The sequence below is a fragment of the Orcinus orca genome, chromosome 17, assembly GCF_937001465.1.
Source record: "Orcinus orca chromosome 17, mOrcOrc1.1, whole genome shotgun sequence".
Classification (NCBI taxonomy): Eukaryota; Metazoa; Chordata; class Mammalia; order Artiodactyla; family Delphinidae; genus Orcinus; species Orcinus orca.
The window spans coordinates 51,569,296-51,585,457 of record NC_064575.1 but is presented as its reverse complement, the minus strand read 5'-3'; the positions used below and the strand labels follow the sequence as shown (position 1 = coordinate 51,585,457).

Sequence of the window (16,162 nt, the reverse complement as noted above, 5' to 3'; positions counted from 1 at the left end):
AGAAAATAATAACTATAAAGAAGAAAATATGCAGAAATTTTTAGTTCATTTACCATCACACTCTATATTTCCCTCAGAATTAAGGGAATATGCTGCAGATGATGGGAAAATATAAACTGATAGACATGAGTAAAGTTTGCCTGAGTGAAATTGTGTGGATATCACCTCAGGGAGCTTTTTTTTTTCTTTGACCTTTAATCGTGGTATAACAATCACCGAGAAAAATGCATTAATCATGAATCTGTGGGTCAGTGATTTATCACAAAGTGAACATACCTTTGTAACCACTATACATGTGCCTCTTCCTTTGTGCCTCTCCTCAAAAGGTAGCTACAGTACTGACTTATAACATCATAGATTAGCTCTGTCTGTTTTTGTTTTGTTTTGTTTTGTTTGCGGTACGTGGGCCTCTTACTGTTGTGGCCTCTCCCGTTGTGGAGCACAGGCTCCGGACGCCCAGGCTCAGTGACCATGGCTCACGGGCCCAGCTGCTCCGCGGCATGTGGGATCTTCCCGGACTGGGGCACGAACCCGCATCCCCTGCATCGGCAGGCGGACTCTCAACCACTGTGCCACCAGGGATGCCCAGCTCTGTCTGGTTTTGAACTTTATTTAAATGGAATTATATAGTACACATCCTTTTATGAGAGATTCATTCTTGTTTTATGAGTAGCAGTATTTTGTTCATTTTCATTGCTTTCTGGTATACCAGAATATACCAGAATGTGGAATGAATATACCACAACTTGTTTATCCATTCTACCGTTGATGGAAATATGGGTTGTGTCCAGTGTTTGGGCTTATTATAACTAGTGTTGCTGTGAATATTGTTATGTAGATGTTTTGGTGCATGTGTGCATTCATTTCTCGTGCATTCATATCTAGGAGTATAAATTGGATAATAGAGTATCCATGTGTCCAAATTTGGTAGATACTGTTAAACAGTTTTTCAAAGTAGTTTTCCAAACTCCTACCAGCAGTCAACATCTTTGCTAATATTTGGAAATGTCAGTTGGAATTTTAGCCATTTTGCTGGGTGTGTAGTGGTCTCTCAGTGTGGCTTTAATGTGTACAACAAATGATGTTGAGCACTTTTTCATATTCTTTTGTGAAGTGCCTGTTATGTCCCTCACCCATTTTTCTATTATATTGTCTGCTTTGTCTTGTTGACGTCTAAGTATTCTTTCCATATTCTGGATACTGGTCCTTTATTAGTTTTATGTGGCAAATGTCTTCTCCCACTCCCTTAATACTGTCTCTTCATTTTATTGTAGTCCAATTTAACAATCTTTCATTTTATGGTAAGTACTTTAGTATGTTTTGTTTAAGAAATCTTTTTGTTGAAATATTCTCTTCTGTCAACTCCTAGAAGCATTATGATTTTACTTTTCACATTTAGATCTATGAACCATGAATTGATTTTTATGCAGGGGGTTAGCTATAGGTTAAGTTCCTTTTCTCTTCTCAGATGGTAACCAGTAAAACAGTACTATGTTGTTTTTGTTTTGTTTTTGACAAGGCCATTCTTTATGCTCAGTAGTGTCACTTTTGGCAATAAGTTAAGTATCCATGTGTATATGTGGGACTTTTTTCCTGGACTGTGTTCTGTTCCACTGGCCTTTGTATCCATCTTTGTGATGTACCACACTGTCTTCCTAATTACTGTAACTTTATAATGAGTCATTATATCTGGCAGTGTAAGAGCATCCCCTGCCCCCCCACACACTTTGTTCTTCACAATTGTGTAAGCTCTACTTAGCCATTTGTATTTGCATGTCCATTTTATTGTCAATTTTTTTTAAACTCCTAAAGGCAGTGGGAATCATTGAGGTTTGAGTGTGATAAAAATCATAAGTTTTGTACAAGATTTTTTTTTTTTTTTTTTTTTGTGGTACGCGGGCCTCTCACTGCTGTGGCTTCTCCCTTTGCGGAGCACAGGCTCCGAACGCGCAGGCTCAGCGGCCATGGCCCACGGGCGCAGCCACTCCGCAGCATGTGGGATCTTCCTGGACCGGGGCACGAACCCGCGTCCCCTGCATCGGCAGGCGGACTCTCAACCACTGCCCCACCAGGGAAGCCCTGTACAAGATTTTAAGAATAAGGTCAGCTCAAATCTAGACTCTTAAGATTAAGTAACATCCGTGTTATATCAGCATTGGTTTTATATTCTCTTGTAGACTACTCAATAAACTGGCCTTATTTAAAAAAATCAAAACCAAAAACTAATGATTAAAGAACATACTTGTTTGAAGTTTCATAGAGAGTTTGTAAGTTTATTAAGAAACATGCAATTAAATAATCTTGGTGTTTTTGTTTTGCTTTTCAGAACATCTGTGATAAGTCTACCATAAATTGAACTCCTTCAAGAATTCTCTGAAGGAACCAAATAGGATTTTCTTACATCATGACTTAATCTGAATGCAAGAACAAGAAACAGGTTTTATCTCTAAATATAATGAAGGGCTGTGTGTAAACACAGACCCTGACTCAATTCTAATGAGCATTTTAGACATGAGTTTACATCGGCAAATGGGTTCAGATCGAGATCTTCAGTCTTCTGCTTCATCTGTGAGCTTGCCTTCAGTCAAAAAGGCACCCAAAAAAAGAAGAATTTCAATAGGCTCTCTGTTTCGGAGGAAAAAGGATAACAAACGTAAATCAAGGGAGCTAAATGGCGGGGTGGATGGAATTGCGAGTATTGAAAGTATACATTCCGAAATATGTACTGATAAGAACTCCATTTTCTCTACAAATACCTCCTCTGACAATGGATTAACTTCTATCAGCAAACAAGTTGGAGACTTTATAGAGTGCCCCTTGTGCCTTTTACGGCATTCTAAAGACAGATTTCCTGAGATAATGACTTGTCATCATAGATCTTGTGTGGATTGCTTACGACAATACCTAAGGATAGAAATTTCTGAAAGTAGGGTTAATATCAGTTGCCCAGAATGTACTGAACGGTTTAATCCCCACGATATTCGCTTGATATTAAGTGATGATGTCTTGATGGAAAAATATGAAGAATTTATGCTTAGACGGTGGCTCGTTGCGGATCCTGATTGTAGGTGGTGTCCAGCTCCAGACTGTGGGTAAGAAGATTTTGTTTGATTTTTCTTGAGTTAATTTTTTTCTCTGTGGATAAAATAAGAATTTGCTGACTGTTACTCAAAAGAAAAATCTTAACATGCCAGGTAATTCGTTCATTCAGTAGACAGTAGACAAAAATATGTTGAGTATGTACCATGTGTCAGGGACAATGTTAGATATTAAAGGCAGGAATCTTGTCTTACTCATTTTTGTATTGTCTTTGCATCACTTAAGACTGTTTTCAGAAGAAAATGATAAGATGGTAGAGTGCAGGATCTAGTCCTATTTATTTTCCCCATCCATTTGGAGAATTTTTATTTTGTTATAATAGATGAAATGAGCAGACATTTTGTTTGTTTGCTTTTGGTGGGGGAGTCACTCATTTAAACTTAAATGACCCTTTTGAAAGGCACCTTAATGCGTGCCACAGTATGATGTGTTCATGAGTTGATGTGTTCTTGAGACACAAGATCTAAAGGTTATGTAATACTTCATTTGCCTCAAGTTTTTGAATTACAAATACCATTTTCCCAATATTTAAAGTAAAATAATTTTGCTTGTATATTTGGTTATTATGTTAACAGCAGCTCCTGTTAATAGGGTATTTACCATGTATGGTTGTCAGAACTAGAAAAAAATAGTCATATGCTTTTCACGAATAAGGAAAGCCATAAACCCTGGATGAGTTTAGCATACCATTAGTAAGCCAGAGATTATAAATAAGAGTTTGGGAAAACCCAGAACTTCCAAGATTATCTGGGTATAATCAGAGACAAGGCTGAAATGTGAGTTTGATTTATCAAATGACAATTTCAGGACTCTGATCAAATCCATTATTAAAAACTTATTGAGCAGCAAATTTTCAGATTATATTTAGTCTACCAATTCCATAATTTTAAGTGAGAAAGGTAATAGTATGTTTCTAACCTGTGCAAATTCCACCAGTTTTCCCAGGTATCACTAGCACTTGACTGTCCACCAGGGATTTCTGTGAAACATAAAGCATTAAAAATATTAGATTATCTAATTATTTAACATTTTATGAATTCATTAGTTGTGTGAAGGACTCGGAGGTACTGTTCAGTATCACATTTTTATTATGATCTCCTATACTGCAGGATGCTTGTACTGTAACATAAATAACAAAATAATATATTAAAGATACTATCTAAACTGGGCCAAGGTTGGCTGTGCTTCCAGGTGTATGGTAGAAGCAAACTCTGGACCTGTGAAGGGTTAAATTCTCAAGAAAAAGATGGGGAGAAAATAGGGATAATGAACAGTGCCTTTAAATAATTTGAGCTAGAGAAGAAGAGCTTAGGTACGATTGTATCACTCTTGATCCCGTGGACCCCTGCAGAATATTTTCACTAATGCAGGTGTGTACATTCATTAGAGTAGATTTCAAGTTGATTACAAATTTTAGGTTTAAAAAAAAAAGCCTTTTGCAAGTCATTATAGCAAATACCCTATAGCAAGAGTTCAAACAGAAGTATTTTACATTTCATCTGGACAAAGTGTGATTTTCTAACTGTCTTTCATGGAACCCCAGGATAAGAGGTGTTTCACAAGTTCCTTTAAGCATTTAATAGCTTTAAAAGAAAATGTGTGAAAATGATGGAACAAATTAAAAGGAGGCTTTCATGTCAGAACCTGTGACCAGGAGAGATTGAGAGAGTAAATCCAGGAGCACAAGCTTTCTGGTCACTAAATAGGTATGTTCTCCTGTGCTGGGTTGATGGATCATGTCATCATAGTGGATAATATCAACACTATCAAGCTAATAGAACACAATAGATAGGGCTGACGTAGATTCTCACTTGTCTAAGAACTTGATTTGGGGACTTCCCTGGTGGCGCAGTGGTTAAGAATCTGCCTGCTAACGCAGGCAACACAGGTTCAATCCCTGGCCCAGGGAGATCCCACAGGCCGCAGAGCAACTAAGCCCGTGCGCCACAACTACTGAGCCTGCGCTCTAGAGCCCGCGTGCCCCAGCTGCTGAAGCCTGCGCACCTAGAGCCTGTGCTCTGCAACAAAGAGAAGCCACCGAGATGAGAAGCCCACTCACCACAACTAGAGAAAGCCCGTGCGCAGCAACGAAGACCCAGTGCAGCCAAAAATAAATAAATAAAATAAATAAATTTATTAAAAAAAAAAGAACTTGATTTGGGGGGAAGAATGCCAAACCAACTGGGAAAGAATTGATTATTCACCATATAGAATTGTGAAAATTAGCTATTTAAGGGGAAAAAATTAGATTGTCACCACATATAATAAATTAAAACAAAATCAAAACAGATTACAGAGGTAAGTTATATAAATAAAAGGACAAAATTAAACTAAAAGAAAATATAGATTGATTAGATCACTTACTGCTATATTATTTAGTAAAATTGAACACACATCCTGTAACTTAGAAGATCCACTCCTAGTTAAATGCCTCAGAGAAACTCTTTACTTGTGTGCCAAGAGACATCTAGTTAAGAGACATGTTTAAGAATGTTCATAATAGCAAAGAAACAAACAAAAAAGTTCATTAACAGTAAAATGGATAAATGCATTTAGTCTCATGGTTACCTCTTGTGAGGAAGAAGAAGGATGTGAACTTCAAAGGGGCAATCAAGGAACTTCTAAAGCCACAGATAAACAAGGTAACCATAGGTTCTGGTTTGCCCAAGATAGTTCCAATTCATGCTTATTGTACTGGTGTAAATTTTAATAGCATTACCTTTCTTTTTCAGGTGTTCCAGTCAGGTTGTGAATTATATGATCACCCTACTGATACTATTCTTAACTTGTGTGGTAGATTCAGGGGGTATTCATTTTATTATTCTTTATAAAGCCTTTGGTGTATATGACATTTCTCAGTAAATTTAAATTTTTTTCATAATCTCATACTCAGGTATTTTTCACATTTTCTTCTTATTGAGACATCATTGTTAAAAAATAATATGGCTTAGGTATTCTAAGTATTTTGGAGAGGAAGACATGAATGTTAACTCAAGTATAAAATAATCTTAAAATAATAGAAACACCTACTTTAATAGATTCCTTTATTATGAAAACCACTTGATTGTTACATAAGTTTAACAGAGAATTAGTCTTGATTAATTTGGCTATAAAGTAATTTTTGGTTTTGGTGGTTGTTAGTAGTCTTACGCACAAAGGACAAAGAAAACATGTCACAGGGATTAATCACTTTGTGTATTTTCATTTGTATTCAATTTATGCTGGCTCACTAGATTAGTAAGAGCATATTTTATATACTTGATTACGTTATAGGTTTTATGGTTGTGTTATGTGGAAAAGATCACCTGTGACAAAATTTATACATATGCTTTGAAAACATAGAATACTGCATAAGACCTCATTACAAATTACGATTGTACTTGGCATGAGTGTGGACAGACCTGATTTTGAATCTCTATCCTATCATGTTTTAAGGATTGAGAAGGTTTTTAATGTTATTGGTAGCATAATTCCTAGCACACAGGAAGCTTTTTATAGTTCTTATTTATCACTCCTCATCTCCATTTCTGAAGTTTTGTTTTTATTTTTTTAAATCAGACAGTTCTTCAAATATTTACTGCACCCGTGTGCCAGGTACTGGGAATTTTTAATAACTAACAAAAGATGAAAATCTCTGCCCTCTTGGAACTTATTAAAATCTTTGGATTCACAGAAAGAAATTTCTTATTTAAACTCCATTTATTACTGAAATCTGGCACAGAGGATACTGGTAAATATCTGACTGTTTGACAGTTATTCATAGCAATGCATAGCCAGTAGTACGTACTAGGACCACAGGCATGCGTGTAGTATTTTAATCCCTTTCATTGTACAACACACTTGAAAGACTTTTTTCCAGAAATGCTAAATGTGAAATTATGTTTTCCTCTTGCTTTTGATACTTACCAAAATGACCATTTTCTGTATCTGACACCAGTTTTACTTAAACATGTAGTTTAACACACTGAGAAATATTGCCCTTAGCTCAGAGTAGAAAGAAAACCTGACCTGGTTTCTATTTGAGACCTCTGAGGGTTTCTGACCTAATAGTCTTTCCTCTCTTCTGAGGGCCAGGGCAGATTAAGCTTGTTTAAAGGACAGTATGTATTTCTGAAAGCCCCTCTTGCGAAGGGGTCTAGGAGGCCAAACCTGTGTGCTGTGATTTAACCGGGGTGAAGTTATCTGGACTGCTTCTAGAACATGCCAGTCTATACAGGTTCAGAGAAAAATCTGGCCATGGCTGAGGAAAAGAATTACAGTGAGGGACATGTAGGAGGGGAAGCATAAGACCTGCCTTGGATAAAAATATCTATTACCTCTCCCTAGGAGGCTTAGTTTGTACATTGTCTAGGCAGATAGCAAAAAACTGGCATCTTGGTTTCTGTCATCACTTGTTTCAATTGGCTAAGACTACCCTTCTACTAGCACACATTATCCATGTCATCTCATGTGAGTGCTTTTGACTTTACTGGGGAGATTTGAATATGCAGGAACATTTATTATACTAGAATATAGTTAATGATTTAATGTCTGTGAGCCCCTCAAGAGTAAAAATAAAAAGTAGTTTTTTCTTTATAACCACAGGTTAACCACATGCTCAATAAAGAGTTATTGAATGAACAAATCTGAATATATGCCATTAATGTAAATCGTATGTCTTAGGAACAGTTAATAAACCATTTTTAAGCAGTGTGCTCAACTATAATCAGGTTTGTTAAGCTTTGAGCTGATTTACTGACATTTAAATGGCTGTAAATAATAACTTACTCTGGTGGAAGATACTGTTCATAATGGACACTGTTCATAATGGAGTGGCACCATAGGCTTAGGAACTAAGGAACATGTATTTTTAGAATTTTATTCTATCTATATGACTCTCATTCCCGTCCTCCAAAGAAGAGTTTTAGCCATAACTTGCCCGTCTTTTGACATGCTGGAAATGCTTTTGTAGGCTAACCTTTTAGAACAGAGAACAGGTCCAACTTTGATTTTCTCCTGAGGAAACAAGTACATGTGTCTGAGAAAACAAGAACCGAGTTCATACATAAGACACAGGAGACATATCAGCTTTCTTTTACTTCTTTTAATTAACTAAAGAAGTTAGCTTTAGATATGCATCCCAAATGGCCTAACACTCCACCCTGAAATTAGACAGACTTCTGCAAATAATCTGGGCGGTTCTCTACAACCGTAGACCTCCCCTCCCCTACAGCATGTACTGGAAAGCAGAACAGAAAGCATCCTCTCTAGGAAAGCAGATCCTGAAAGGGGGAACCAGGAGATGAGCCTCACTTTGTCTAAACCGTCTCTCAAATATATTAATTAAGTCACTCCTTTTCCACGGAATAATAGTAACTTCTTGCTAATGGGATCATGAGCCTGTTGATTTGAATATAAAACTTGACTTTTCCCCTTAACTGGATCAAGTAATTTTGGTATTTCTGATTATATTTTCTTTGTTCTTTAAAGGTTGTGTTAAAGCTTTGTGCTTTTGGGGGAAAAGTTATCTTGGACTCCTGGATAATCTTTCTTTTCTTTTTTCTCATTTTTTAATTAAAAATTTTATTGAGACTATTGTATCTTTCTTAGGATTCCATTTCATGTTTGGTATAGTTTGTTCTTCTTACTTGTTCCTTCATGAGGAATTTGCTCTAGGCAGAGTATACGACCCTAGTTGGTATTCCTACCTCCTCAATGCTAATTTGTAGAACTCTAGTACTGTGAAACACTCCCAGGAAATACATGTCATGGTCAAATAAATTTGGAAAATAATGTTTACTATATATGTACATTATTGGTATGTTAAAAATTATTTTAGCAAATCCTATAGTAAAAAAACAAACAAAAAAATACTTTAATTTTGCTTAGCATGTCCCTAACTTGACCACTGAGTTCTTTCTTAGTATGTTTCACCTATTAACAATCCAACAAATAGAAAATATTTCTGGAAAAACTGCCTGTTTCAGTCCTTTTCTGTCTTTCCCACTTTCTTCCTATCCCTCCACTGCTGCTAAGTAGGAATGTTTAAACATTTCAAGTAACTAGAGATCTTCAGCTGAAAAATAGAGACAGAAAGTAAGACCTGAGTTAAATAAGGGATCATAGAAGGAAATGGAACTATCTTCTGAACCAAGATTTGTGTACTGTTTAAGCCAGAGATGTTTACTTAGTTAACTAGTATTATTCAGTTATTTCTGTGACCTTCTGCTGAGCCTGTTATTTTCTCAAATAATACCTAATGCATTAGAGCATTGAAAATTTTCTATAAAGCAAATATTTTGTATTTAATTTAGTTTTACCATTTGCTTCCATTATAATTTGAGAGCTGTTCTCCAGTGGAAAATAAGTTTGGCTCCCACAAATGAAAATCATCTTCAAGAGTCCTGACATTCTGTTTTCAAAATATGTGAATGCTAGGTACATTTAATTGCTCGATATATAATAGAATGTGCTTAACACAGTTACTAAGATTGAATGTGTATGAAAACGGAACACTTACATAGTAAACTCTCAATAATTGTTAGCATAAGAAAAAGGTTCTAGACAAAATACCCTAACTTTTATAGTTATCAAAATTCACAGTCATGAAAATATTTGGTTAGTATTGTTAAAGATAATCCTGTTTTTCTTTGGAATTTGCTTAGATGAATGGGAGTTAAATGTTTAGCTCTGGGGTAGGACATTTTAGCTTTTCTATTTAAAAAAATACTGCAGGGCTTCCCTGGTGGCACAGTGGTTGAGAGTCCGCCTGCCGATGCAGGGGACACGGGTTCGTGCCCCGGTCCGGGAAGATCCCACATGCCGCGGAGCGGCTGGGCCCGTGAGCCATGGCTGCTGAGCCTGCGCATACGGAGCCTTTAAATTTTTTAAAAATTTATTTAATTTATTATTTTTGGCTGCGTTGGGTCTTCGTTGCTGCACGCGGGCTTTCTCTAGTTGTGGCGAGCAGGGGCTACTCTTCGTTGTGGTGCGCAGGCTTCTCATTGTGGTGGCTTTTCTTGTTGCAGAGCACAGTCTCTAGGCGCGTGGGCTTCAGTAGTTGTGGCTCACGGGCTCTAGAGTGCAGGCTCCGTAGTTGTGGCACACGGGCTTAGTTGCTCCGCATCATGTGGGATCTTCCTGGACCAGGGCTCGAACCCGTGTCCCCTGCAGTGGCAGGCGGATTCTTAACCACTGTGTCACCAGGGAAGCCCTATTATGTCCTAATTTTTGCGATACATCAAAATCTACATTTTCACAAAAGCCAAGTGGCCAGATGTTTAATCAGTATTCATCCAAGGTCAAAGTCAAATATCACCAGTGATGAACTTTTGAGATACAGGAATAAATATAAAATTTTATTTTAAGAATTAATTTTTTAAAATTAGCCATCATATTAAATGTTTGACATCATGATGCGGGAATGGTAATTAACTAATTAGCTAACATGTCAGCTGTTAGTTTGCTCCCGGTAATTACACTGCATATTTTAAAAATTCTAAATAGATATCTATAAGCAGTCATTTTCAACAAGCTTAAGTCTCTAGACTCAAAACTTTAAGTAATTTTTATCTTAAAGCAGTTTATAAAGCTCTTTGGAAATCTGATTATTGAAAAGAAAATATGAGTCCTCAGTTTTTTCGCCATAACCCTTCATGTTTTTATGGATATTTTGCCAGATTTTGGAACTTGTGAAATTTTGAAATGGCAAAATTGACATTCTGTTTTTAATTCTTCTTGTCAAGATGTGAAGAATTCCCTAAAAGGGCTTTTTCTTGAAAGGCTGTCTCTAGATAGCCTAAATCACTAACTAGAAATTAAGTCAGTTCTTAAAAGTTTTGCTTAGTGATATACTAGTACACTGAACAGCCTCTACAAAGGTTAGAATTATAATATAGCCCAATTTCTGCTAATCTACCTCATATATTTTTATAAATATTTGTTTTCCCAGAAAGAATATTTTCTTCCTAGATTTATCTAGTTAAAGCAATCTCGATGTTCATATTTACTGTAAATCTGTTTCCCTATTTAATTATTTGAAAGTTCTTAAGCTTGTGTCTAAATTTGGCTTTCACAATCATCACTAAGAATTACTGCATTTTATTCTTGCAGCACGGTGTACGTTTATACTTCAGTTGTCCAGTAAGATTTCACCATATAAAGCAGTAAGCTTTTTACTTACATTATTTATGTAGATGTAGAAATGATAATGGTCATTAATCAAGCATAAATGCAGAGGTACTAGAAATGTCATTGAAGCAGTCATTTGCTTATTTGGCCTTCTAAAGGTCAAGGCCAAAGCTGAAGCTGTTTTTGGCTGAATACTGAGGCTAAGCCAAACTTTAGTGAATCCCTATTTTATGTTTGGGAAAACTTAGTTGTAGGGAGATTGCGTAGCTTACATAAAATTATACAGGTAATAAGTGGTAGAAGTGGAGTTTGGTAGTCTAAACTTTTCTTCTGCTTTTATAAATTGTGACTGACTTAAAAAAATAGTTGGTCATAACATAGTCCCCTACACACACACGGGTTTCCCCATTCTGTCTCTCGCCTTCCCTCCTTTTTTCAAGAAAAAGTAGGGTAGAGAAGAGGTTTAGAAGAGAATGCCATTTCCTTTTCACTGAAATTACTACTATTATAAAGACTGCTTTAGATTATAACTTGGGAGAAAATAAAGAGTCTTTCAAGAATTGTTTTCTTTTTATTGAGACTCCAATGAATAAGCCATCAGGGAAATGGAACTTTCCTAGATTACCCTGTGTTGGTTTAAATTGCCTTTAATTCAGTCGTGTTTGAACACGTTTATGATAGACAATGGTAGTTGGAAAATGGCCTATCAAAAATAAATTGGGGGCTTCCCTGGTGGCACAGTGGTTGGGAGTCCGCCTGCCGGTGCAGGCGACACGGGTTCGTGCCCCGGTCCGGGAGGATCCCACATGCCGCGAAAAGGCTGGGCCCGTGAGCCATGGCCGCTGGGCCTGCGTGTCCGGAGCCTGTGCGCCACAGCGGGAGAGGCCACAGCAGTGAGAGGCCCGCGTACCGCAAAAATAAATAAATAAATTGGAATTTCATATGTAAAATTTAAGTTTAAAGGGTGAGATACTAAGATACTAAGCAAGAGGTCCAAAATTGGAGGAACTTCCTTACTCCTAACATTTTGCATAATTTAATAGATTATCTTGAAATTCAATAAAAATCTCTGTTACAACTATTATTTAAATTTTATTCCAGTAAGAAGAGGAGCCCTGAAAAACTCCCCTAAATTTCTAGGCAAAATGTTTGATATTTACAAAAGCCTCTTATGCATAGATGACTTGTTTGTTTCTCTTTCAAACACTAGGCTTTTTTAATTGAAAGTTTTATTGAAATGATTGTAGATTTATGTGTAGTTGTAAGAAATATCACAGAGATATTCTTTATATCCTTCAAACAGTTTTCCTCCGTGGTACCATTTTGCAAGGCTATAAAGCAATATCACAACTAGGATATCGATATTGAATCTTATTCAGGCTTCCCCAGTTTTACTTGTATTTATCTTTGTGTGTGTATTTAGTTATATACCATTTTATCACCTGTAGGTTTGTGTATCCATATCTACCACCATAGTCAAGGTACTGAGCAATTCCATCACAACAAATATCCCTCATATTGCTCTTTTTAAATACATCCACCTCGCTCCTGCCTGCTCCTTGACCCCACCCCATTCCTAACTGGTGGCCACCACTGATCTGTTTTCCATTTCTAAAATTTTGTCATTTCAAAAATGTTATATAAATAGAATCATAGGGCTTCCCTGGTGGTGCAGTGGTTGAGAGTCTGCCTGCCGGTGCAGGGGACACGGGTTCGTGCCCCGGTCCGGGAGGATCCCACGTGCCACGGAGCGGCTGGGCCCATGAGCCATGGCCGCTGAGCCTGTGCGTCCGGAGCCTGTGCTCCGCAACGGGAGAGGCCACAGCAGTGAGAGGCACGCGTACCGCAAAAAAAAAAAAAATAGAATCATAAAGTATGTAACTTTTTGAGACTGACTTTTTTCACTCAGCATAATACCCCAGAGATTCATCCAAGTTGTTAAGTGTATCAGTAGTTCCTTTTTGTTGTTGAGTAGTATCCCATGGTATATATGCATCACAATTTGTTTAACCATTCACCTGTTGAAGAAGGACATCTGGGCTGTTTCCAGTTTTGGGGCTATTACAAATAAAGCTGCTGTAAACATTTGTATACAGGCTTTTGTGTAAACTTAAGTTTTCATTTCTCTGGGATAAATGTCTAAGAGTGCCCAGAATTTATTTTAAGTCAGAAATTCTTAAAGTGCCAAAAATATTAACTCAGAAAATAGATATTAGTCACAGATCTGCTGTTCTCAGGTTTTTTTTCTGAAGCAAAATAACAAATTTCCTGATGGAGAAATTAGAGTTTGTGTACCTTTTATTAGGAGATTGGCACCAAAGACAACTTCTGCCATGCATCTTAAAAACAAAAATATGAGAATTTATGCATAAACACAAGATATTCACAAAATGTATGAATTGGCCTCATTTGCCATTAACTGATAGGTGTAGCTGATCCATAGTCATTATAATTTTAAATAGGTAATTCTTTTATCTTCCTGATTTTAGCATTAACAAGTAGTTGTAAAAATTAGAAATATGTAAGTATATAAAGAAGAAAAAACCCTAATACCAGGGAAACTACTGTTAAGACTTTTGGTATATTTCTTTTTAGTCTTTTCTATGTGCATATAATACTAACTTAATAGAATTTTTATAAAATTAGGACTAGGCTATATATACAGTTTGGTGTCCTAGTTAAAAGTTGAAAATTAAACTTTAATAATTTTTTTAGGCATTTATATGTCTTCATTTGTGAACTGTTTATTTTTTCCCCATTTTTATATTGATGAGATAGATAGTTTTAGGGTTTCTGACTGTTAGCTCATGCATAAATAGAAAACTTTTTCTGAAATAGCATTTAAATTGGATAGTATTTTTACTTAATGAGTATCTCTTATTTTACATCACATTTTAAATCTTTTTTCTTGTTCTGTAAAGGTATGCTGTGATAGCATTCGGATGTGCTAGCTGTCCAAAATTAACTTGTGGGCGAGAAGGCTGTGGAACAGAGTTTTGCTACCACTGTAAACAGATTTGGCACCCCAATCAGACCTGTGATGCTGCTCGACAGGAGAGAGCCCAGAGTTTACGTCTGAGAACTATACGTTCTTCGTCCATTAGTTATAGTCAAGAGTCTGGAGCAGCAGGTATTTACATCTAACTTCTTCTAGTAAATATTTTACACATATAGAACACCAGTTATTTTAATTTAAAAATGTAATATTCAGTCCTTGTATCCTTTCAATTTTCTGAAGTGTTTTACGTGTTAGCATTTCTGTCCCAGAAGCACTCATTCTTTCTGTAGAAGAAAGTGGTATTGAGTTGGAAAGATTTTATTGTCCGAAAAAAAAGGAAGAAAGGAAGTGTCAGTGATGATTTATATAACTGATAGCTGAAGGTGGTCTGAAACTGATGTTTATAAAGGTGTTTTATGCAAAGCTTAGCAACTATTTTAAAAAATATATTAATTTTGAATATATTACCCTTAGAGATTATTTCTCATTGTATAAATATCACCCAGTTACAGATTTAAAACAGTATTTATTTTTGGAATCCTTTTCATTTACATGTTTTGTGAAATACAATTTTTATTTACAGATACTACCAATTCCAGGATCAGGGATTCAGAATCATACCTTGGTGAGGAGTACACTAAGAACTTTGTGTCTTTGGCTAGGAATTTAAAAATTACTTGGAGATCTGTACATGAGCAAACATATACATCTCATAAATCTTAAAAAATTTTAAAAAAGTCTGACCATCTTAATGTTCTTTGAATAAAAATTCAAAAAAACTAATATTTCATAGAATTTTCACTGTTTATTGGAACTTCAGTCATTTTTAGAAAAATATTAACTTTTTTCATTGATTATAAAAGGAAAAAACTTGGAAAATACAGAAATTTATCAAGAAAATAATTTACATTCCTACCAGCAGTATATTAAAATAGTCATGTACTTTATGCTACTAGAAAAAAAAGTCTTAATATTTAAAGTTGAATTTAAAATTAAATAAACTTTAAATTCAACACTTAGTATTTTATACAATGGACATGGATTTTCTTGCTTGTTCACTGGTTGACTTGTTTTATTTCCTTTCCTAAAGATTTGGGGTAGAACTCCAAAGGTATTAATAATAATCTGTAGGTATTGGTTCAGAAGCAATTCAGAGAGGACCTGAGTATACCTAAACTGTCCTCTGTAGAGTCAGCTATAGCTATTAAGTGGTCCCCTTGGAAATGATATCCCTCTTCTCTAAGTGGGGATGGATATTTATTGCTTATAGGACACACAGACATATAGAGTAGGAGAATGGACTCTGGAATCGTTTGGATTCGAATTCCAGCTTCTTATTCTCTGTGTGACCCTGAGCAAGTTACTTGCCTCATCTATAAGATAAAGATACTAATAATACTTAAATCCATAAGGTTGAAACACTTCCTAGCTCATAGTAAGTGCTTTGGCTATATGAGATAGGGAAACTTAGAGAAACCACAGTCCCCTGCTAGAGATTTGCATATATCTGAACCATCATTAAAGAAAAAAAAAAAAAAAGAAATGACTAAGAGATGACTTTTGTTATTAATTTTAAAGTAAACATCATGATTTAGTCACATCCCAGAGAATGTTGGTCTTCCTTATAGTCATCGTGGGGGATTTTATGTTTATTTAGCAGTGCTGTCCTGGAATGCCTTACTGGTCATAACCCTTATACGTTCACTTAAAATTATCCCTTTAATGTGAGTTTGATTTCTGGGGATAACCAAAAGTTCCGTTGCAGCTAAGTTTAACACCTAGAGTAACATGCCAAGTTGAATCACTGGTTTGGTGTGGATCCAAAGTAAGATGTGCTTATATGATCATGAGTGTGACTTTTTATATATATAAAGTAGCTTTGAAAGTAATTATGAAAGAAAAACTTCCAAATGATTTGAGTTAAATAGTAGCATTGTTGGAATAGCCTCCCTCCCA

The 16,162-nt window shown here is 36.0% G+C and overlaps 1 protein-coding gene across 10 annotated transcripts in view; it reads left to right on the top strand.

Annotated features, from left to right (window-relative positions):
- The window catches only part of RNF19A (ring finger protein 19A, RBR E3 ubiquitin protein ligase), an 80,018-nt gene that overhangs the window by 24,478 nt on the left and 39,378 nt on the right, over positions 1–16,162 (top strand). For 9 of the 10 annotated variants that reach the window (XR_007472465.1, XR_007472464.1, XR_007472463.1 and 6 more), the window contains 3 exons: positions 2,327–3,092; positions 14,130–14,338; positions 14,790–14,831. Coding sequence is in view for 7 of the 10 variants with exons in the window: in XM_033438199.2 (XP_033294090.1) it covers positions 2,419–3,092; positions 14,130–14,338; positions 14,790–14,831 (925 nt within the window). In the remaining 3 variants the exon portion in view is untranslated. The remainder of the gene's footprint in view (positions 1–2,326; positions 3,093–14,129; positions 14,339–14,789; positions 14,832–16,162) is intronic. The other variant, XM_004275343.4, reaches the window with a different exon arrangement.